The 25364-nt window shown below is 41.9% G+C and overlaps 1 protein-coding gene across 1 annotated transcript in view; it reads left to right on the top strand.

Moving 5' to 3' along the window:
* Window positions 1-18994: 18994 nt before the first annotated feature.
* The window catches only part of PDE7B (phosphodiesterase 7B), an 82572-nt gene continuing 76202 nt past the window's right edge, over window positions 18995-25364 (top strand). The window contains exon 1 of the mRNA XM_086461210.1: window positions 18995-19232. Coding sequence (XP_086317336.1) covers window positions 18995-19232 — 238 coding nt within the window. The remainder of the gene's footprint in view (window positions 19233-25364) is intronic.

The following is a 25364-nucleotide window of genomic DNA, read 5'->3' as shown; positions in this document are numbered from 1 at the left end:
GTTGGCCAATGCAACACCTGCTCCCACATTCCAGGCTGCTTTCTCCCATGAGTGCTAATGCACGAACACTTGCCAGTTACCCTGTGATTATAACCAAAAAAAAAAAAAAAAAAAATTTAAAAAATCTGGATTTGATCAAGTTTCCCAAAGCCAGGCCATCGTCATCAAAATGAGAACGCCTATCTTGGTAGAACCGTTTTTTGTCTACATTTTCCCTGTCTTCACAGAGCTACCCTAAAGTGTTGGCTGGTGTGTAATGCAAGGCTTTGTGGCAAGTCATTTGTAATTTCTCCTAGGCAAAATATCACAGCAATTTGTGTCTGAGTCTCAGAGTGCCTGAGAAGTGCAAATGTCAACCCAAAGGGGGAACTCAAATGTGTATCCACTACATAAAGTAGCAACACTGGAAGAGGGAATTGGCAGGTCCTGTCTTCTGTAGTTATTAAGTATTGAAACAGTCACTCCAGTCCCAGTGGATCTCTGAAAGCATCTGGATATAGCTTATCAGACAGTTAGAAAAAGACTATGAACAAACTAATAACAAACAGTCACTGTTCACTTCAGGACTCTCACTCCTGCATTTGATTTGGCTCACAAGCACCTGACCAACTGTTAAACCACAGAAAGCTACTGTAAAGCTAGTTTATTTTTTTTTTTAAATCTTAAACAAAAAAGCCTGACTTTAAAGCCAAAAATGAATAAAATTTTGAAATTATAGCATAATCTGCTCCAATTAAAATCCCACACTACTGAAACAGCATTCTTACACTGTCGTCTCTGAACCAGGAGTACCCATGAAAGTTGTGTAACAAAATCCAAGAGCAGACTGTGAAGCATAGTCAAGATCCCTGTTCTCCCTCGTCCTGGGAGCATGTCATAACTATTACACTACAAAGTCATTTCACTCTTGCACACACGTACACAACGACCCTTGAACTTTTTTTTTTGCATAAACAGGCTGTTCCTGCTCAGCACACCTAATGCTGCAGGCAGGAAGTTCTGCTGGGAGCTGTGAGCTGTGGGAGAAGCGTTTCCCCCAGCCACCAGTGAAATTTAGTCTGCCCGTCCCATCCCATCCCATTTTATGAATAACCCATGTAAATGCTAAACTTCTATATAAATTCCATGCGCAGTTTTATTGTTATATAAAGAAAAGGTATCTCTTGTTCTCCTTGTCCTATTTTGTAATGGTCAGCACTAGAATTTGTGACAAGTCGCACCCTGTACCTGGAACGTGCCAAGAAAGCTGACTGGAATGAACACAGGGGGACTCCTGTAGACGAATGCCTCACATCTAGATGCAAATAGGACGCAAACACGAAAGCAGCAGTGGCTTCTGAGTTCTGCCCCAATCTGAGGTGCTTTTGAGCAAGCTCACACTCAGATCTTTCAGACACCAACTGGGTTTTAAGGTTAAAAAGCAAGAAAGCAAAACAAGAGATTTGGAGCAGGCACAGTGTTGAAGAATTTTCAATGTCAAACAAAAGCTAAGTGAGAGTTTTCAGGGTCTTACCCTTGGATTTAAGCACAAAATCCTATTTGGAATTCGTAAATCCCGTTTCAGAAACGTTTTTTGGATCTCGTCCTTCACATCTTGATGACCTATGCCATGTTCTCACGTTCAGAAAGAAACAGAGACTGGTAGGTCTCATCTGTAATAGCCATGCTTAGCAGCTGTAGGCTGCTTCTAACCATCAGCATTCTTCAATTATTAATAAAAGTTTTATTAGCCATGAGTCAAAAGCTTCTTTTTCTGTCAAAGGACTGGGAAGATAATTTTTCTTTCTAACAGTAGATGTTTTAAAGCAATAATCCAAAATTTAAACCACATTCAAATATATTAAATGCAAATCCCCAGATAATTAGCACATTATATAGTTAAGTTGCTAAATACATAATATATCGAATAGCTATTTCTATTAAAGAATATCACAAATAATTCTGTAATGAAAATCATGCCTTGTTTTTCTGCTTTATAGAGACTGTTCTTATTCTAACACAGTACAAGATGTTACTGTACAAAATTCATTCATGTTACCTTCTAATCTATTCTTAGGAAGCATTTTAATAATAACACCTGTTGTTCTAATAACAATTTTCAGTCTTTATTGCTTATGGGATTTAAGGCTAATCAGAAATGTAACACTTCACTGTGTGTGCGAGTGATTGATCCCAGTATATAAAAGATATTTTTTTTCCCAGTGCAAGGTATTCCTGTCTTTGTACTTTGCAACTACTGGCATTAACAAGAACCTGGAACGAAATCAGTGCAAATCAGAAATATGTACTGAAGATTTCCTATATGTATTTGCTGCTTTGTCTCTCGCAGGAGAGACTACCCCTGCATTCCCCAGCTACATTATCACACGCTATAGAGGAGGAAGTGCAATGAATGCAGTTGGTTTATTCCCCCCAGGAGTTCCCTCTGATAGAGTATGTCAAAGTACTCCCAGCCGTCAGTCTGTCAGGTCTGCTCGGATGTTTTGGAAGACAGCGTGCTCTGAATGGGAATGTAACAATAGCAGGCTGATTTTTCAGCAGCCAGCACTGATAACTCTGATAAACAATCTTCTTGAGGTAAGAAGTGACGCATATCAGAGGTTCCTGCCTTAGACGCCAAGGTTATTTGTCATGTAATTGGATATTGTTGGAGAAAACCATAATTATCCCAGATTTAAAGGCATAAGGCCATCTAGTTGATAATATGTGGTCAAAGATAATAATTTGCTGCTGATTCCACTTTAATCTTTCCTATTCATTTACTTTTAAGAGCTATGACCTAACCAGGTAAACACAGCTGTGACTTACTGGCTTCATGATTATTGCTAAATTACAGACCTGGCACTCTTGGAATTTCATCGCTATGGTAGGGTAAAACTTAGGCTGTTTTAATTCAGAAGTCCAGGAAGTTATCAGTTGACAAAAGCAAGGAACACATACATCCCCCGGCAGATGTGGAGGTCGAGTTCTAGCTCCAGCCAGCAGAAAGCATCTGTAGTGAATACCTGCTGTTGCCATCAAGTTCTGCCTAGATGCTGGCGTATTTCACCGTGCAAGTGCACTAGGCGCTCCAGATGATGTGCAAGTGGGGTCCATCGTTAACTATGCCTGAATTTGCCACTTTCAGCTGACCCTGAGCTGCTCAAATGGTGGGAAACCTCACAGGACCTAGGCAGTCTGCTACTCCTCTTTCCACCTATCTCTCATTCCTGCTTCTGCTCTCTGGCTGCTCAGTCATCCCTCTGATGAAATTGTGTTAGAACTGGGTCCCAGCAGTCCTAATTGTCCCTTTGGAACTGTAGTGGGAGTTTTTATCACATTGCCTATTGACTGGCCCAGGAGATTCTAGGAAGTAGCTGGTTTGGCTGCCCCAGTGTGCTGAGGCAATTAGTCATCTGGTGGGCTACCTCCTGCTTCCAGGAAGTCAGGGACTATCACATCACAACAGGTTCTAGCTCCTGCCCCCAGGGAAACAAACACATGAAAGCTCACGAAGTTATACCAAACAAAGTAATTCCTCTGGCTCAGGCCAGCTGCAGATCCCAGCAGCCTTCTCCCTCACATCTTCTGGCACCAGAAAATTGATATACCTCTTCTTCTTCAATGCTTTGCACAATCATGTGATGGGAAGTCAGATTCCCTACTGTGCTTGCTCTCTCTTTCATATGCTAACGCACACTTTTCTGTTTCTTATTATAAACATCCTCAAACCATCTACATAAGCATTACAAAACCTTCATTGTGTGTAAATCCTACAAATCCTGTATGCTACTTTTAAAGATAGGTTTTTGTTTGAACGGCCTCTTGGTTGCTCACTTGCTTTTTCATATTCCTAACATGGCAACCATACATTACAATACTTTCTTCCCTAAAGGCTGCACAAATAAATGAGGCTTTGGCTTTTCTCCAGATATTTTCCTATTGTTAACAGAAATATCTGTTTTTAGACCCTTTCCGTTCTTCCGTAAAGGTAGCCTTATCTTCTTGATCCATCAGTAACTGTTCGTTACTGATGTGGAACTCAGGCTCCTTGAGGTAGCCTTTCCTGTAGTTACTGTTTCTATCATTAATTGTCCCCTGAAACTTGGGCTATCCAAATGGGATTTGATGTAATTCCTTAGGGTTATATAGGGAAAAAAAAAATTATACCAGACTTCTTTGGAGGTATTAGTTTTGTTGTCTTATCATCATGGAATAGCTGTTAATGTTTGTAAGCTGTGTTCCTGTCATAGGCTGCATATGGAAACAGATAACCCTGGCTGAAGCTCTACGTGGTTTTTGGTGAGCGAAGTGGGAAAAGTTTGTGAGACTGGTACTGAGCCAAAATATCAAGACTCATATAGATCCTAGGCTTGTTTAGTCATGTTTTATGCATAGATCCAACATATTTTCATGCATATTTTTTCACGCGTAGATCCAACATATTAAATAAATTTACAAAAGAAATTATGGAACCTTGTAATAAAAACATCTCCTGGTTCTGAAGCCTTTGACTATATCCTCTTACTTCATTAAATTACTGTTTAAGAAGGAGTTTCATCTAGGAAAAGGAAAGAAGACAGGAGGCAATAAATAACAGAAAGCCATTGGAAGAAGTGGTTGAAGAGTACAAATGAGGGATCACAGCACTAAGCAAGGAATTTATATTGTACAATACTGAGAGTGGTAAATTCCCTTCACAGTTAGCACATAGCATTGCCAGGGGACCAGCATGCTTTCTCCTTACCTCTTTTGTACCTTTATATGTCCACAGTAAGAATGTTTATATCTGAGGCTTCCTGACAGTCAGCAGAAAGGCACAGGCATTTTGAGAGCTCTTTTCAGCTCATAGTATAGCAATGCAAATATCCCACATGAATCAAAAGAGCTATTTCTGTTGGTTAACTAGAAGGGATACGAGGATGACTAGCTCAAGAGTTTCCTCCCCTGTGAGGAGGAATAGTAATAAGAGAGGGTATTAAGACTTAGAGGGGGCTTACATGTATGAAGAATCAGATGTCCAAGACACTTATCACTTGTCTGCTCAAAACCTTCTGATGTCCTTCTACTGAGGAGACATGTTTAAAAACAGACAGTTCTGATTATAGAATAATTAAGGGAATTTTAAAACTCTTGATTGCAACTTGTGGTGTCCAATCTTTGCTTTTTAAAGGTGATCACAGGTAATTCAGCCAGAGGCGTAGAGAGGGAGCCTGATATTTATGGTTTTAATTCTCAGTGTCCCACATGTGCTTGTATGGGAGTGGGTGCGTTTGTCTTGCCTTTCTATGTCTGCACACATACCTACTCCACATACATGAGCATTAGTGTATATATAGATATTTTCTAGAAAATATGCAATGCTCATTGTGCAGTACTAAGCAAATACAAGGAACTATATTGTGCATGTAAAAGGCATTTTACATGGCACAATAGAGAAAAATCACTAAATTGGACACAGTCCATGAATGCAGATAATATTCCATGACACAGGAGGAATTACTCCAGCAAAGAAACACGATACCACATATTTAAAAATGAAATTTGGCTCTTTAAGAAACGATGATACCTTTTCCTCAGCTATCATACCTTTTCCATCGTAACTTAAAACCCCAGGTTATGATTCTATGATACCAATGTGCAACACATTAAAAAGATATCCTTCTTAGTCAGATGATACTTATTCATTAGTTCTTTAAAATCAATTAATTTTGCATGCTTCTAACTGGACTGTCTGGAATCAGGACACCGAAATCAGCAGTCCTCTTAGAAACCTGCCACTTCTAGGTTTTAAAATCTACTGCTTCATAATGAAAAGGGATATACTACATTTAAATTAATTTAGTGTAGTTCAACTGGAGGAATTTTATGTAAATTCTTAGCAAAATTTAACAACAAAATGAAACAAGTCTCTTCTGCAATGTGGAAAATAGCATCTGTGCAAGAAATGCATGGAAATTGCTTACAGATACTCAGAATGACAACTTTCCAAATTCTATTACTGCACATCAGTTCTGCTCAGAATGAGGCACCGTTACTTTCAGATGAGATGGCAAGATCTTCTTCCCACCCAAGGCCACATACAGCTGGAGCAGAAAAATCACACACAGGAATTTCTGCCTCCCTGTCTTATTGTTCCACAGCTCTTCACACAGTTTAGCCCGTGTCGAAAAGCATTTAAGTGCTAGCTCCTCTCAGAGATGCACATCCCTTCACTTACGATGCAGGCTGGCGTGCCTCAACATCAACAGTACTTTTTCGGTATTTAAGTGAGAAGGCAAGGATCTGTTGCAGCTCATTTCAGTGCTGCAGCACACAGTGCTGGCGACAGGCCAGACAGGGCAAATTCAGAGCACGTCTTGCTTCCAGAGCATCTCAGCCTCCAGCTGGGCCCACGGCTTTGCCCAACATGGGCCAGGCTGCAAGTGTGGGCTGCGGCTGCCAGCTCTAACTATTCGGTTGATCCATCAGTGATGGCAGAGCTGAAATAAAAGATGAGTTAGGTAAGCACTCTTCCCTGTGCTAAATTAAGGGAAATTACTTATCCCAAACAATACAGCGGATAAAGTAACTGAGTCCTTTGTTACTGTGGCTATGAAAGATGATTCTTAGAATTGGTCCTTATCCCACTTTTCTGACCAGAACTGATCCTTATCCCATTCTTCTGACCAAAATATTGCTTTGACCACAACACTACTTTAACTTTTCCCTCAAATATATTCAAGTTACATAGATACAAATAGCATTTATACTCAAGCCTTTTCAGTAGTGTTCACGCTCCAGCCATGGGTGAACAGCAGAGCTTATAGCTATTGCCATAGTTTGCAACTGTCCCCTCACCTACTAGCCCAGACATTATTGACAAGACAGGACAAATAACAGAAGAAAAAATAAGTGTTCAAATGCAGATGAACAAAAAAAATTTGTAAATACTTCTTCAGAATAAAAGCAACTACAGATGCAAAACACTTTTTTGTCAATAATAAGTGGCCTGGACAATAAGATAGCTGGACATATCCAACACCTCTTGAACACTGCACCTGCTGAGGACTTCAGGGGTGGCTGCAAGTACTCCATCCCTGCCCAAACCTGGCCCAGGGGAAGGCTGCTAGCATGTTCTGCAAACTGACACCCAGGCCTGGAGGTTAGCCAGGGAGACAGTAATTTGCAAGGTCATACAGGGCTGCCAGTGCTACCTGGCCTGAATCATAGGCATTGCAAAGTGATGAACTCCCACTTGACTCCCTGAAATAAAACACCTCCATTTCTGAACCAGGCTAACTGTGTCACATTTCAACATACATTTGTTATTTCTACTGTCCAGTCAGTTGCACTTGAACCCTGAGGGTGACCAGATCGCTATAGATCTTCGTAGTCCAGAATAACTATGTTTGAGACAGATCCTTAAAAATAAAATAATAAATAAAATAAAAAATAATTTAAAATTCTGAATGTTTATTTCGATTTATCTTAGCATCTTGGAATTCACACGGAAAACCTAAGATCAAAATTTTCTTATGAGCTTCTCCTCCGTGGAAACAACTGAAGGGTAGCACCTTCAGCACCATTCCCATCCTTCCACTTCTGATCTCAGCAGAAACTGAGGTGCACAGCAGACTCCAACATTTATTTATTTATTTAGAAATCAATGGAACATTTTGAAACTCAAAATAAAAAGAAGGAGAGTTTGGTCTTTTGGATTTTAGCCAAAGATGTGATGAATTCTACTAAACAATTGTTAAACAGCAATTGCTATAATTTAGGGTATCTGGTCTGTGCCATATGCTACCCCCTGTGCATTATTCTATTAGTTACCTAAATATCAGCAAAAAACTTTGCTGGTTAAATTATCTAGCTGTTTTCCCGTGGCTCCTCTTTGACTCAAAGGGAAGACACAGGCTCTGTGATACAGTGATTCAGAGTAGAAAGCTAATTTGGGTGCTTTGAATTGTACCCTTGGTGACTGCCTCATTCTCCCTTTAAGTTAGCGGCCAAACTGGGTATCTGAAATCCATGTTGTGAAAGTCTCCCTGTTTCTTCAACTGACCTTTGAATGACGATTAGGACCTGTCTGTGTAAGATCTAGTAAAACAAGACTCCAACCACACAGACATCTGTTACCAAATTGATTTAATCCAAAATGATTTGTACTCCCACATATACACTGAAGTATATTGGCATTTAGTAAAAAAGAAAAAAAAATTAGGAAAGTTATATTTGGCTTTATGCTGCAGGGAAATGGCAAAAATAACCTAAAACTGATGTACATGTTAAATAAAACTTCCATTTGCCTGTAAGATTTAAATACATAATCTACGAAGTTAATATTTTTCATCTTATCTAGACAAACTATCACCTGCTTAATAAATGTCGGCTCCTTTCATTATCTATTTTATAAAATAAAAGTAATTAACCATAGTAAATATCTACCAATCACTGAATGTATATAGTTCTCTTTCATTCATTCTCTCCTGTTTCTCTTCATAGTTTAACATTGCCTCAATAGGGAAATTTCTGCCAGTTCCTCTTACCACGGTACATCATGTTCCATTGGCCCCAGCCACAGGAGAGGTCACTAACAGCAGAGCTACTAAGGCTGGCTTTTACTACCGTGGGTGCAAAGATACTTGAGTGCTACAGAGATGCTGTCAGGTCTTCTTCTCTCTTCTGTGCCACATACAAGCCGTTGAGCTCTTTACCCAAATGCATCCTCATTCTTGCATTCACATTGTCCAGTGCTTGCTCTTGCTTCCACACACTTTCAGATAGAAAATGTTCAATAAGATAGCTACAGCAAGCTGAAATTTTTTCAGTGGAGTAATTTTTCCTCAGAAAAGGCAGTGTTACAACTCTTTTCTTAAAAAATTAATTTTACTAACATTTTTTCTGTGAAAGTTGCTTCTCATTTCTCATTTTGTTAAGAAAACAACGAGCATTACACTCTGACCTTTTTGGGTAATTTTCCTTCACTATTATTTTGTTAATTTATTTAGAATTCAATATTCTAACATGTTTATTGAAATGTTATTCAAATACCAGGTTAAATGTTATTCAAATATCAGGTTATAGGATCTGTTATTCTAATGCAATGTTTTGAAGTTATCTCAACAGAATACTTGCTACATCAAAAAGCAAAAAATTTTTTCTCAGAAGTCATTTACTGCTAATTTTTTAATTCTGCCTGATGGACATTCGGTTTTAACTTCTAATTTCTTATAAAAATAAAGTCTGACATTTTCATAAAACAAATTCTGCTTTCCAACTTGCTACTGTTAACATTATTTTTATGTTAGCAATTGTATTCTGAACTAAGGAACCATGCTTTTTAAAAGAAAAATATAAGAAACCAGCAGGCAGTCCTAGCTGAGCATGCACTTCTGTTTATGCTGCGACTAGAAAAGGAAGTTTATGTTCATGCAAAAATGAGACTTAAATAAGTATTTTCTATTGGACTTCTACAAGCACATGTGGTGGCATAGTTGGAAACCTGAGATTTAGATGTTAAAAAAACAGCTAATGTAGATGGCAAATGTCAGCAAAGGAGATGCAGTTCATTTTCCAACTAATTGGCATAGGAAACCAGTGGTTTAATAGGGTGACAGGCCAACTGATGTTTGATTTTTTTTCCACGCAGTCACAAAATCTGGTAAAAGTTACATCACTTCCTTGCACACTAGCCCCGCTAAATTGTTCCCTGTGCCAATATTCCAGCTGAAGTTGGAAATACTGGAGGATTTCTTTCCCTTTCTGAAAAGCCAGAGTTAACGGTCGCTGAAACTAGTTTCATCTGGTATTACTTGAACACAGATATTATACTTTAAAAATACCAGCAAAAACTATGTAACATGTTTCATTGAAGCGCATAAGAAGTTCCTGATAAAAAATAAGAGAAACCTTTTTACTTATTTAGTACATGCATAATATCCCATTAAAAACAAACCAACATTAGCAAGAAGACTAGACCTCTATTTGGACTTTTTTTTAACTCTGATTTTGTGACATAGTAACAAACACTCTGTAACGTCTCCACTTTTCAAAGCACTCAAGAGTGTGAACAGAGCTGTGTGGAAAGTGAATCCAGAACTGGGGAGCACAGTTGTCCCTGGCAGTTCAGTGCTCCTTAGAGCACCAAAATTTTCTTTCCTTGGCTAGTGAAGTCACACAGCAATATCTCCTTCAGTCAGCTTCTCTGAGTGTGAACAGAACTTTGCAGACTTCAAAATGGGTGACTCTTTGCCAAGCCCATGCTTGGGAGAGAGAAGACAGTCAGTGCCTGTCATTCTAAGGATCTGAGCTCAGTTTCTGAATTAAGCATCTTCAGACTGCAACTGCGGGCGGCAGAAAATGTGGGAGCAATCCCGATTATGTTTAGCTCTCTCATCCCATCTGAAGGTGGCTGAAAATGATTTTGTTGTTGTTTCTAGAGGATCTCTGTCAGCAGAAGGCAAGCTAAAGAGAGCAACTCAAGTCTCAAAATGGTGAGATTAAGTAACCAGTGATACCTTGTAATTAACTTGGCATATGATATTGCAGACCTCAGAAAAATAGATTGAGCACAGGCAAATATAGTCCCTAGCATTGAATAGATAGTGAAAGGGAGACAGAAATGTTGTCCTGACTGTCTCACCTGAAAAATTCTGAAGTCGCATTGCTGCTGATGGAGAGAGATGTTTATGGATGTCAATACCATGACCAAAGCTCATATTTTGATGCATGGCTAAGGTCTGGGGAAAAAACTGTATACAGTACAGTATTTGCATGACCATCTTATCAAAATAACTGGAATGCTTTCCTCTTTTACTAAGCTTTTGATCAATTATGGATTTTTTCAAAAGTAATGTGTGTTACAATCACTGTGCGTCTAAATGAATACTGCTATCATGAGAGCTGTGCGGAGCCATGCAAAATGATGTGTGATTGCCTGGATTGAAAAAAAAAAAAAAAAAAAAAAGTAACAGATATCTTAGGAAACATTGGAAAACATTTATGGTTTTACATATGGTCAGGATATCTTGGAAAGCACACTACAGCTGGAACTGCATTACTGAGAGCAGCCTGCCCAAATACATCTGAGAGAAACAGTTTTTCCAGAAAGCCTCCCTTCCATCTGCAGATCTAGTGGATGTCTTTAACCAGTTATAGGTAGCTTTTCCTCCTAGGTTATCTACTTGGAGTATTTTTTCTTTCTGCAGCATCATCAGCAAGGCTACATTTCAAGTGGAAGCTGTAGTGAAGAAAAGAACCATGTGTTTGCATGATTATCAATGGGGTTTGATAGCATAGTAATAAAATGCCAGCACAGGGGTGACATCAGAGCTCCAAAGCTGCTGATCCCAGTGGAGCTACATTTACACAAATGCATTTGTAAGAAATGCAAAGAGCTTGATTACAGTAAATATGGCCTGATTTTGCAGTCATGAGAAACTAGGTCAGAGGCAGCTTAGTTTATCACTAGGATGTTTGTGCATCATTGTTAGACCTTTCCCACGGCTTCCCAGCTGTATCTCTTGTCCATCCCCACAGCAAACTGTACTCGCTGCTGTCATGCAAGATGCAAAGAGGGAAATGAAGCCATAGCACTTCTGTGAGAGAGCCAGAAAGCTGATGTGCAGATCGAATAAAGACACACAAAGCATGGTTACAGTATGGGCATAAATGTAGAAATGGTGCTCGAGTACCATAGCTACACTTCATCTGAAACACATATCTGTATTTGTCTCGCTGTAATTTGATGGCCTAGGTATTCAACTCGACCGAAGTATCACACTTATTTAGTCACTGCTAGCAATAAGTCTGCAATCAGAATGTACATGGTATCAGGCAAAATCCAATTCAGTTGTGTTACTTTAATCTTGCATTGCAAATAGGAATAAATTTGGGAGAGTTCCACACAAGGCCTTTCCCTAACCTATGCCATCCTAATGCTCATGATAGGGTCTAAATGGAGATAAATTCACAATGAATTATTAAAGTCAAAAAGACAAAAACTAAAGAATAACGAGGAGTAGATACTCTGAAATATTAATATGTGCAGCCATCAAATATCTAACAAGTTGAGAAATATGTATTGATTTTTTTTTAAATAGTGCTTCTTTTTCTAGTCAAATATTATTTCCTCTCCATTTTGAAGGCTAAAAGGAAAACTAAGTTATCAGATCTTGTGATAACTGATTAACAAATGAAGGAGCAAGCCCTATTATTCCTCTATATTTGTCATTATATTTGTGTCCCATTTATTCTTACTGCACTACATTTTCTTTGACAAAAAGTCAATCTAGATATCACTTAATGCAGATTTTTCAGCTACTCACTTTATTTTCACAACTTCAAAGGACAGGAAAAGACAAAATCATAGTTGCAAGTGTTTTCCATATACCATAAGGGGCAAGGATACCATAGGCTGTACAGCCACTCATGCCGCCTCATTAAGGTAATAGGTGAAAGAAGAAACATTTCAAATGTGGCGCATCTCTCATCTTTCAAAATGCTGACATAATTTTTAGATACGTTTGTCCCGACTGAGACAATATGTATGCACATGCTCAGCTTTAAAGATGGCAATGATCCTTTTGAATTCATTGAGACTAACCAGTTACTTAATATTAGTTATCTATTTAAAGGATATGCATCTCTCATCTTGTTAGTCCCATTTCCTACTCAATCTTCTTTTACCTGTTCACAAAAAGGAATCCTGCAGGACACAGCAGTTATTCTTGTCATAAGGGTTACTACTTAAAAATGATGACCTGCATTTACACTGTCTTGTACAATAGGTTATTACTTTCTGCCTACCTGATTTCTACCTACATCTTCAATTAGATGCAGAGTTCTTAACCTCACGCTCCATTACCTTAGTCTATTATTAAGCATCCATTGCAAAAACGTTGCAACGATCACTGTGTAACAGCTTCTTTTGGGATGACAATGAATTTTTCTTAAATCTCTTGGCTTTACCTGGGCACAGGTAAACCTTGCTTGCTTGTAAGAACTGAGGAAGGAGATAAACTAATAGAGTCCCTCAGATACATTGTACAACACACTTAAATATAGTGCTGGCAATTCCCTTCTTACTTCTCCTTCAGCTTGTCATTATTATTTTCTTATTATGGTTTATTAAGGCGAGATGAGTCTATTATCTGATATCTGTTATTTCCTTTAAAGCCACATAGAATTTCACTGTGTACTGTAGGAGATTTTAAGCATCAGACTCAGGATACTAAACTTTTAATTTTCCAAAGCAGGCAATGGAAAAATTACACAACTTCACTGTTTCAAATTAGTTATGGGCTTCTGTTTATTTCTTTACCACAAGCATTTTTGCTTAGTTAGTAGTACAAATTGTTAATCATAAAAATGTGCTATCTGTCTCACATGTGCTGAGAATGAAAAAGGAATTGGCTTCTTGCCCTACAGAACTCAAGCAATCCTCACTTCTCCGTTTCCAGAAACTTTTTCCACAGAGACTGATTGATCGATGACAACAACCAAAAGATTACTGTGAACCCATAGAACACCACTGCCTGTCTTCAACGTTTCCCAGTAGGTGAGACTTTCAAGGAGTGATGCTGTGCACAGCTCAGGCAACAACGAAAAGTGCATCCTACCATCCCCTTAGAAATTTGTTTCGTTACTCTTGACAGTGAGATGGTAACAGATAAAAAAAGTCCTACTATGTACCTTGAATATGCATCCCAAAAAAATGTTAATTAATTGTGAAGAATTCATAGTAAAAATATTAAAATAACATCAGGGTCAGGAAAAAAGTTCTGATATAGAGTTTATAGAACTTAGTATGTCCAGTCTAGAGCAAAGATATAGAAATGGTCCCCAAATAAATACAAAATTATTCATATTTGATAAAGTATTGGCTGTGATAGAGATAACTAAGAATATTTGTTCTCATTAGTAAGAATAAAATTAATAGACATGTGGATTGAGACAAATGTGGGGCAAAGAATAAGAAAACTATACCAAGATTTCTAGAGCAATGAAAGAAATCTTCCAGGAGGTCATTAGAAAAATTCTTGCAATATCTGCATAACTGTGCCTGCTTCTGTTTCTTCTGTCATACTATCCAAGCTTCTTAGGCACTCTGTTCCCTTGTCCCTTCTAAAGGTTACACACTCACATTGTTTTCGCTAGTGCTCCTTTTAGGCTGCCCTGCAAATGCGCAGCATTCTTTTTTTTTTTATTTTATGGGTAAGGACTGTGCCCCAGCATTCGCAATCTTCTCTTTTAACTTAAACTCACATCACAGCCCTGAAGCCTTCTAAAACTTGATCCCAGTGATGGTGTCATCACTTGGTTCTGACCCTAGGCAATGGCCTAGCCTATTGTCTCTGCATGACTCTGTGACCCCTAGGACAGAGGCAAAGACATACTTTTCATAAACTGCTACTGATCTAAGATGATTCCAATAATAAGTGCCATTTAAAGACATGTGCTTTACATTTTCTGAAAGTCAGTATCTGGAGGTCCTTGAAACCATTCTGTACATTTGGATAACTTAATGTTTGCTAATCCCTTAAAAAGTTCGGTAGTCTTTTTCCTCTTTTTTTTTTTTTTTTTCCTGGGAATGTACTGTATAAATAGACAATATGAAATCTTTTCAGGTGTCTCTTTGGGAATGTACTCTTAGTAAGTTGTGACGCAATGCAGTGGTGTGGGTTAGCTGAAAGAATAGACAAAGTTTCCATTAATAATGAATCTGCCACTCTACTAATTCATGAGCCATTTTTTCAAAATTCGGCTATCAGATAGAAGTGAGAGGAATAATAGAATATAACTTCTCCTTCACAATGGTCTGTTAATACAGAAAGGCAAAGACGCCTGTACTCTAAGGAAGCTGTCAGCAAAGTTGCAGGCCGGAGGTCCCAGTACCACTCACAGTACTGGCAAGCAGGAGGTCATTGCTCGGGAATGAAGCTTGGGGAGGGAAGCAAAAGGAAAAAGCTGGGGGGGGTGGAGGGGGAGAATCAAGGATCTTTCTTCACCATTCTTTTTTTACAGCTTTTGTGTGTCTGGACTGATTTGTTGTGGGAGAGCTGCTGGAGACAGTATATTTGGCACAGGACAGGGTAGCTCAAAGCCAAAAGGATGGTGCTATTGCCAGTTAAAACCATGGTTTTTTTTTTTTTCTTCTCCTTCCCCCTCCCTCCTTTTTCTTTGAAGGAAGGAAAAGAAAAAAGAGGAAGAAAGGGACTTGCAATCAAAACCAGAGCAGTGGGTTAACGACGGCCCTGCAGGCTTCAGTAGACTGGAAAGACACACGAGGCACTTCCTCTACCATCTGGCATGCAATTCTGCTGCTACTGCTCTTAGTACATAACTTCGGAGTGAATAAGCAAACAAGTAAAACTCTTTAAGAGACACCAATTATGAAACACCAGCTATTAATCCGTCAGCTTACTCGCTTCCCTTTTCTCCCACCACAGTATTCCTTTCCTCAAGTCTTTTCCAGTTCTCATGTCTACCTGTGAAAATACGCACTGCCTTGTCAGATTACTCCTTTTGCCTTTTCGTTGGCATTGCTTCTCAGGATGAATGAGGGCCAGAGCTAATACATTTATATTTCTCTTGTAATCACTTAAGCTTCTTTGACTCGGAATTGGAGAGAAATGCAGCTAGTAGCAATAAAGCCATCCATCTCTGTTGAAAGATTTCCTTCAAGTTCAGCTGGAAGTGAGAATGCAAAAGAGGAGTTTTAGGTGAGCTGAGCTTGCTCAAGGACTGTTTAAAATTCGGTCACAAATGGCTGTGTACATGGCCTGGTAGGAATAGGTTACATTTTAATTCTGATGGCTTTTCTCAAGTGCAATGAAAAGCGTCATGTTGAGGTCAACTCTTGAAATGAGGTAAATCATCACAGCACAATGGAAGAAAGAGAAACAGAGAACTTGAAAAATCTGAGCATTTTGTCACTTAAAAGTCTCTGAAAGTGATGCTACAGCTGATTCCTTATGCTAAAAATCTCATCATCAGATGTGTATCTTCCAGGCTTCCCTGTGAGCAGCTCGTATCTGGCTCCGTTCTTACAACAAAAAAGACAAAAGGAAAGTAATCAGTAACAACAAAATCTTGGATGAATTAAGGATAAGTAATCACTGAATTTTAGTACAACTGTGAAGCACAAGTTTCGTAAGAATAAGATGTATCAATTTACAGGCATAGCCATTAATGCCAGGCAAAATTTTTTACACAATTTAGTTTTTTCATTCGCAACTGCTGATCCTTATACTGGTCAGAAAGCAGGAAAAAAAAAAAAGAAATGCCAGGCTATCTAGAGCAGTTACTTTCACTTGACACTCATTTTCCCAGAAAAAAATACATACTGTCTATTAGGTTTATTACATAGCTTCTTGAAATACAAAACTATAACAACAACAAATCACAGCTTCTGTTTGGTTTTTGACTGGCCTCCTGCTTTGCACCTGTAGAACTGTAAGTGAAAACAAATACAACAATTAATGCTTCGATTCTGACTGTCTGATCCTATCCACAAGGCAGGTACACACCCAAGTGACCCAACTACAGGTGGCACAAAACTTTTCACAGTTTTAAGAACACAAAAAGACAGTGTAGATTTTGGAAGCAGAAGATTACTGTTGCTGCCATCAAGAGGGTTGGTGTTCTGTTAAGCACTCAAATATTCAGATATTCATCTAAAAATTGGGCTGGGCATCTGTGAATACATTCTCTTCCAAGATGGTTGGCATGATTTGTATCCAGTGAAGCTGGAAATGGCGTAGGGATAGCCCTTCTTTCACAGTGCTCTGGCACTTCTACTCTTTGCCCCAGTGGGGAGAATGAAGTGCAGAGGTAAACAAAGAGGAAAAAACAATACCTGAAAAAAAAAGTAACTGCAACTCCTTGCAGCTCAAAACCAAAATGAAGTAGTTGGGGTGTAAGGTTTAACTTGCCCAGTAGGCAAGCAGTCTTCTAAGACTTTTGGACATCAGTTGCCTAGTTTATCCATCTCTAACAGGAACAACACTGCTTTAAAGAGTAATTGCCCAACACACGCTAATATGAAAAACCTAAAGTATCACAAGAAACTATACGAACCTAAAAACAATAAAATTTTCCTTCCCACAAAATTATAACCACAGACTGTATGAATGTGTTAATGCATGTGCTACTGTACTGCACATCATCTATTTGTTTTCTTTGTTCTTAACCCCTTTGTTCCAAGAGTCAGGATATCCTGATGCTAAGGACTCTGCAAAATAACAGTTCAACAATAGTATAATACTTCAGAAGCGCTTCACAATTTTCAAGACAGAGCCACCTGAAAGTGTAGTATGCTAATAGTATGGCATTATAACCTGCAGGCAAAATTGGGCTAGTTTTTGAAAAGCATTAGTTGTCAATCTGAGGTGGGAACATTAAGATAAGCGAGGCAGAGGATCCTAAAGGAAATAGCACACTGCCCCTGCTGATGTTGGCACGAGGAGGAAAGGCTTGTGAACTCTGTTTTCTACATGTAAGGGTGTTTGTCAGCTTTCAGTCCCTTCTCTTGGCTCCTCTTCCCCTGTGAAGAAAGCTCATGCCTCTTTGCCAGTTTGTTTTTCCATCTGGAGAGAAGGCAGAACATTGAATGTAACCCAGAGAAGACAAAGGTATTAACTATGCATGCTAGGAAATACTCCAATGCCCACTAAAATCCCGCTAAGTAAGTCTTCCACAATTTTATGGAAATATAAGTGCTGGTGCAAAAGCCTACTCCCCACCTCTCTGCTGTATGCTCTGTAAACTAACAGCTGAAGGACGAACCAGTACGGACAGCGGGCTGAAAGGGGTACACTGTATAAAGGCAAAATAAAATCTCTGCAAGTCGCGAGGTCCCTCCCGGTGGGGAATCCCTGGAAGGGACGGGTGCTGCTGCCGCGGTGCCTGTCCAAAGGCAGCCAACATGCCCAGGGAAGCGCTCGCTGGCGGCTGCAGAGCCCCGGCACGCCACCTCCTTTCTGCATGAGACACAGCACTCCCCCGGGCGGCTTTGCCTTGTTTTTAAAGATTAGCGATGAATAATTGTCTTCTCGTTGGAGTCTGTGAGCGATCGCTGCCACCAGGCAGTGTCCTAACGCGAACCCATTCAGGTGAAGCTGTGCAGCCCAAGAGACGAGGACGCGGGGCAGACCCCCGCACCCTCCCCGAAACCGTAATTTCAGCAACCCGTTCCTCTCCGACTCGTCAAGCGCCGGCACCTTCGCTGCCCTTCTGCGTGCTCGTTTTGGGCACTTTCCCTCGGGTCGGCGGGGCCGGCGGGGGCACCGCACGCTGCCGGCGGACTCCTGCCCCGCTCCCGGCCCCCGCAGCGAGTGGCGGGACGTGAATCACCCCCTTTCCTCCCGGCCGGAGGGCAGCCGAGGTTACCGCGGGGTCTGACTAACACGCCAAAACCCCCACCGGCTCCGTAGCCAGCCCGGCGAGGGCGAGGAAGGCGGCGTGGGGGGGTGGGGGCTCCCCCACGGCATCACGGCGGAGATAAAGTTAAAACCGCCTCCTCCCTGCCCTCCTCCTCAGTGCACGGAGGGGCGTGAGGGGTGGCTCTGCCCGCCCAGCCCCGCTGCCCCCGGCTGCCGCTGCCGGGCTGCGCCAGCCCCAGCGCCGCGCCGCCGCCGCCGCCGGCAGCAGCAGCAGCAGCAGCAGCAGCAGCGGCGGCGGCCCGAGCCCCCGCCCGCGCCCCCGGGGCTCGGCGCTGCGCCGCGCCGGCATGAGCGGCGGCTCCGCGCCTGCCCGCCAGCCGCTTCGCCCCGGCTGCCGGCGCCTGGCGGCGGGCTGAGGGCGCGCAGAGGGCGGCGAGCGCGGCGGCCGGAGCCCGCCGCGCCTTCCTTCCGCGCCCGCAGCGCGGGGCCGGGGCCGAGGCCAGGGCCGGGGCCGGGCGGCGGGGCGCGCCCCCTGCGCAGGCCGGCGGCGGTGGGCGGCCGGGTGCCCCCGCCCCGCTCTGGATGCCCATCGCGGCTGCTCGGGCCGGGGGGTGGCTGCGGCTCCCCGGCGGGGGGCGCGGGCCAGGATGCCGGTGCTGGAGCGCTTCTTCCCCGCGGCAGAGCCGGGCAGGCGGAGGAGGACGGGGGAAGAGCCGATGCCCTTTCCCATGGGCAGCCTGCCCGGTTATCAGCAGGGGACCCTGGCCTGGGACTTGCCCGAGATGATCAAGATGGTAAAGCTCGTTTGGAAATCCAAGGGGGAGCTCCGCGGGGCGAAGCACAGAGGGGGTTTGGAGAGCGAGGATGCCCTGGGCGGTTCGGCAGGTAGGTTTCCCCCCGCCCCGCTGCTCGGGGGAGCCGGGGAGGGGGATGAACGCGGCTGCGGGCCGGGGAGTCGCGGCCGGAGGCGGCCCGTCCCGCCGTGGGGCAGACCCGCTGGGGCCCGGGGCTGCGGGCGCGGGGCGGGTTGGAAAGGCGCGGGGCCGGGGAGCGGTGCCCGGCGGGCGTCCCGGGTTAAAAACGTGCTTTTGGCAGCTCTCGCTCCCCCCGCCTCCCCCCCCCCCCTCCAGCGGACATGCACCCGCGGAGCTTGTGCCGGCTCTGGAAGCCAGGTCCCTTTGCCGATGGCGCTCTCCCCTGCAATCTGTTGAGTGCTTTTATAAGCCGGGCGATAAGAGCTCAGCTAAAAACTAGAGCGAGGAGCACCGCGCCTTTGAGGCCGAGCTCAGCCGGGGCAGCAGGGCTCCGTGCCGGCGCGGGGGAGCCTCTCCCCGTCCCGCACGGAGCTCTGCAGCGGCGGCTCCGCCGTCGAGGTGCCGGGAGGGGGGGGGGGGGGGGGGCGGCGGGGCGCCCCGGGGGCCGCCGGGCAGCTCGGCCGCTGCAGGAGCTGCCGGTTGTTTTCTTCCCCGGTTGTTTTCGCTGTGGCTTTCTAAACGCACGGCCTCCGCTCTAACGCCGCCAAACTTCACCCTGGTGTTTGAATGCTCTTGGCTCGTTTCACATGATCTTCCCATGCTCCCCATCCCCAAAGCGGAGCGACACCCTTACGGCTTGTGTGGTGGTGTGAGCTACCAGCATTAGCAACTCGAGACCTGCTCTTGGAGTAACGCTGCCCCATCCCACTACTTTCTCTTTGAACGTGGTCTATTACTGGCTAAAGACGACATGCTTTTTTGTTAACTGTGTAAATCTTGCCTGTCAGTTTTTTCCTTACACACTAACACTCACAGGGCCATATGGCACCATATCAAGTACCACCTAGATGCGTTCCTGTGTGACCTACTCTAGGTGGTCCTGCTCTGGCAGGGGGGTTGGACTAGATGATCTTTCAAGATCCCTTCCAACCCCTAACATTCTGTGTGATTCTGTAATTGAAGTCCAAGTTGGACTTCTTGTGTTTTCATCAGGTAGAAATGAGTTGTCATGTTAGCATGGTACTTCTTCTGATCAGTTGATACTGCATCTTGTCCTGTGCTCCACATTGTTTGTGGTTCAAAACCTCTTGCCTTCCGTTGGAGACAACCTCTTGCCTACTTCAAAACCTCTTGATTTCTGTTGAAGTTAGGCTCACAGGACTATGATCGTCTCAGTATTGGGTGATTTTTTTTTTCTCCTGTCATTGTACTACCACCACTTAATAGACTTACTGAAACAGTGGTGTGGCTTGTTCCTTCAGCACTCTGGATTATCTCATCTCTGCAACCTGATCACTAAACTCTTCGGTGCTTTCAGTCTTCAAAGATTATGCCTTCATCTTCCTTTGCTGTACCCTGTATCAAGACTTATCATTTACATTATTTTGTACCAGAATAATTTAATTTGTTGTGTAGAATAACCTCGTTGCAGGTATTTCAAAGTGCGTGTCTGTGTAGGTATGTATTCTCTGTGTGTGTAACTATGTATAAACTTGAATAGTAAATAAGTATCTGTGTATCTCTTTTGAATGCCCAACAAGGTTTGCTGGTTGGTCATTGTGTGTCCATTATTTCAGACATTTGCAGTTAAACTAAGAAATGCGTGGTTCACTTCTCTTTTGAAAGAGGGAAGATAAGTTCCGAGGAAGATGTACAACCTGCCACCCCACTCTTTGGTAATCACTTCAGTTTGAAAGAATAATAAGTAAGAGTGTTGCGGATAAAGGCATAGGAGAACAAATTGCTCTCTAAGACTTGGAGCCAATCAGCTGGGAGTGTACTGTAGCCAACCAGGGAGACTGAGGTTTGTGTGGTAAATAGTGAGTGTTCAGGGATGGACTCTAATCAAACAGAACTTAAGAAATGCTGCATTGGTTACACCTCATGTATGAGTAACAGTGGTTTTTCAGTATGCTTATGTTATATCTGGTGAAATTAGTTTCATTAGGTAACAAATGAGATTTGCCTTCAGATTCCTGGAGGCAACTAAAAATGTGCATGAATGTACAGAGACAGATTAGTCCACTAGCAGGATATGAGTAACTTGCATGTACTCAAGTGGCTATTACCCGTATCCTGTGAAGGGACGGTCCTCTTCATGGTGCCAGATCCTATTTGATAAGCTCAGTTGACTTGCACCAGTACGAATCAGAGCAGAAGATGACTCTAACTCTCAACACTTTAAATACAAATCATCAGACAGTTTGAGTGAACCAGACCTGGGTTGCTGGTTTTTCCTCTTCAGCAACAGTCATCCTAGTAGTCTTCCCTCTTGTGGTTTCATTTTAGTCACTTTAAGTACATTGGAGTATGTGGGAAAACCAGTAAATGCTGAAATCTGGTATACTTAAATAGGTGCAAAATCAAAGAATGCAGAAATGGGAAGAAAAGATTATAATTTGGAAGGATCAGTAGTATGAGGTATTCGGTTTCATGTTTGTGTGGTGTTTTGTACGTGTTTGGCTCCTTTAAAAAAAAAAAAAACAAAAAAACAAGCGCCTTACATCTTATAAAAAGGCAGTACTTCAATAGGAAATCAGATTTTCTTCGGGTGAAGCTAAATCAACTTTTCCTCAAGGTACTGCTAGCTAGGCAAATGAAGGTTGATTGTTCGGTAGTAGAGTTCACAGCACTTTCCACATCAAGAGCTTCTTCATTTGAATGTGTAAGTGTTCATGTGATAACTCATGTCCTATTGTCACATCCTCATGAAACTACTTTGCTTATGGTAGGGAAGAAGGAAACAGATATGGATTCTGGAAGGAAACCGTCAGGATTTCTGCCTTGCTTGATCATGTTAATAGAGATTTAACTAAGCAAATTCCCTTGTCCTAGCTGGAGTGATTTGACTCGGCTTTGGGTTGGCTTTCTGGAAAGCAAAAATTCTCTTAACGATAGGTAGTGAGGAGAAAGGAGAGCTATATCTGGACATGATGTCAGTTCTGTGGATGGCAATATCTTGGGGACTCATATAGCCGTAATTCATACCGCATGCCTCTTCCCTGAGGTAGGAGTAGAGAGCTGCTAGAGAGCAAAACTGGCTGTGTGTCCTGGGCTCTCAAATAAAAAAGCTATATCTGGGTCTTTCATCTTGTTCAATATTGAGAATAAACTACTCAATCTCCCCACAAAAAAAAAACTGTGTTTGCAATACATCATGCAGCATATAGTTGGGATGAATGAAGAACCCAGATCTCACAGAGGCTGCTTGCCTGGTGTTTCTAATGATGACTTACTTTCCCTTCCAAAGCCGTCAAATTCACATCTTGAACCTTCTCTTATTGCTGCGCTGCTTTTTAAAGTTAGTATCAATTAAGACTGCAGACCTTTATCCTGTTCCTGGCCTGCTGTTGCTTAGTAACTCTTTTTTCCCCTCTGTTTCAATCCCTGACCAAATCAGCACAAAACTGTGGTTTGGTGAAGACTCTTTCCGGCTGTGCCAGAAGCCGTTTCACATACTCAAACTGGCCATGTGATGGTAAGAAAGTGCAGTAATGTAACATAATTAATTTGAAAAGCAGTGGGAAATGGGTATAATTCAGTGTCATACTTTAAAGTGTTTCAAATAGATTATTTGCAAGCCAACACTTTTTACTTGAATAACAGCATGTGTTGATATTACTACAATTGAATTATTAAAATGATTCTTAACTGAAACCATGTTGATCTTTAGGAGGGAACGGTCTTCTGTTTATGACCCGAACTTTATCACCCTCTCCTAGAGTTCAATAGCAGCTTTGCAGATTAAACAAAGTTGATCAGGCAACAGGTTCAGGTCTGTCTCCAAGAGTTTTCCTTATGAGCATTGGCAACCTCTTAAATTTAGAGTGATCATCCCAGATAACTCCAATGAGACCTTCTGTACTGAGTCTTGCACATGTCCAGACATGCAAGACATTCAGAGAAGGTGCAGTGGTACTTAGAATTATCAGGGTCCATTGAGACACTGATCTCTGTGGGTTTTTTTGAAATAACTCTGGACGTTTTTTTCGACCTATCTCTTTCTGTCTGTAGATGTTTTCTCAGAAATGTAGGTTCTGATTCATGCATGCATCACGCTCATTGTTAACTGCTGAGTCCCTTTGCCATGAGGAAGAAAAACAAGCAGTACCACACATCACTCCTACTACAGTTTGCTGCTGGGAAAATTCCCCCCAATTATTGGTGTGCTGTTTAGTTCTCTTCAATCAGCTGTCTCCTTTCCAGCTCAATAATCTGTTCAAGCTTCTTGCCATCATCCAAACTGACTTTTCTCTTTCACACTTTATAGCTGCGTGCTGAGCAATCTTGTGATACACCTGTTAGAGAGCTCAGAGTTAAATCATCTATGTGCTTCTTCACTGGTTGCTTGAAAGTCTTCCCTGAAGTTATTCACAAGACTTCCCAAAGACTCAGCTCTTCGATGATAAGGAAACATGCCTTCTACTTCATTTTTCTTTTGCAATGAACAGCTTTTATCATTCTGTGCAGTAGCTTTTCTGCACATGTTAAAATAAGCTTCATGCTTCCCCTTCCCATCATTACTTATAGAATCAGAATGATTTGGGTAGGAAGGGACCTTTAAATCACCTAGTTCCAACCCCCCCCCGCCATGGGCAGGGTCACCTTCCACTAGACCAGGTTGCTTGGAAGCCCTATCCAGCCTGACTTTGAACACCTCCAGTGGTGGGGCATCCACAACTCCCCTCGGCGACCTGTACTGGTGTGTACTTTCTGAATCATGTTTAGTTGTGACATCCTGAAACTCATGTGTGCTTTTGTAGTCCCACTGCAATAACTAATAGTCATTAAATGTTTGAAAATCTGAATCTGTGAACTACTAAGAACCAAATGGGGGTTTGGCTAACAGCTTAGAAAGCTCATCATTTTGTGTAGGTGAGGTTGAGCAGGCAGGTGCCACAGATGTCGATCCCAGCAATAAATAAAACACAGGAACTGTCAAATGGCATTGTATTCACATCTGACCAGTCTTGTGTTATTCCTCAGATGGGAAACATTCGTATCCTACTGAGAGATGCACAGCAGGCAGAAGGGCAGCTTGCTATATCTTTCTGAGGTTAGGTTAGGTTTTCTTTTCTTTTTTTTTTTTTTTTAAGGCTTATGTTGAGACTTCTTAAATCCATTACACTTGCTAGGGATAAAGAACGTGAATTTGATAGAATCAAGGCTACCTGTGGCAACCTTGATTGCTCTCTGACTGTTCTGTTGACACTCCAGCCCCTGAAAACGGGAAATATGCTCTTCTATATTCTTGTGAAGAGCTGATTAAATCAGTGGAACTGTGTGTAATGGTCTCAATAAGAACAGTGAAATTAGGCAGTATGCAGTAGCACTTCTATAGTGCATGTATGTAGAACAAGCAATAAAAGACTCAGAATTCAGACCACGTCTGTAGGTAGTGCTATTCAAACATAGCTCTTCAGTTTACTGACTGAACATAGGTTAGTAGTACATATGATTTGGAGTTCTTTTTTTTTCCAAAATACTTTACTAATTAGAGAATTGGCTTCAAAGATCAAAAAAATCATTTTGAGACATTGAATCATGGTCACTGTTTAGATTCTGGTCCTTTTTTTAGCACCTAACTCTTTATTTAGAAGGATTTTTAAAACATAGTGTAGAATAAGAAGTTGAACTGATATTAGAAGTCTTTGGTTTTGAACATGTCAAAATGAGCTGATGTGTTTGTCAACCAAATTCTCTTTATTTTGAGGGTGAAAATTTTCACTCAGCTATACCTTTAAGTGCTGAACCACTCTCTCCTATTTTGTTCCTATGTACGTTTCCTGTTGTGGATTTGTTAGGGTTTGGGGATATTCAGAATCACAGAGTCATAGAATCGTTTAGGTTGGAAAAACCTCTAAGATCCAACCATTAACCTAGCACTGCCACGTCCACCAAAGTAAGAGCTAGTCCAGTGGTAAACAGTAGAGAAGAAATAATCTGAAAATTTCCAAATGGTCTTTCAGTTCATCCTTGCTGGCACATTTTTTGTTTGCGTTATTGTGAATGTTGGAAAACAAAATTTGTTTGCAGAAATACT

Source organism: Leptosomus discolor, chromosome 2 (genome assembly GCF_034619465.1).
Source record: "Leptosomus discolor isolate bLepDis1 chromosome 2, bLepDis1.hap2, whole genome shotgun sequence".
Lineage (NCBI taxonomy): Eukaryota > Metazoa > Chordata > Aves > Leptosomiformes > Leptosomidae > Leptosomus > Leptosomus discolor.
This window is presented reverse-complemented; position numbering and strand designations above follow the sequence as displayed.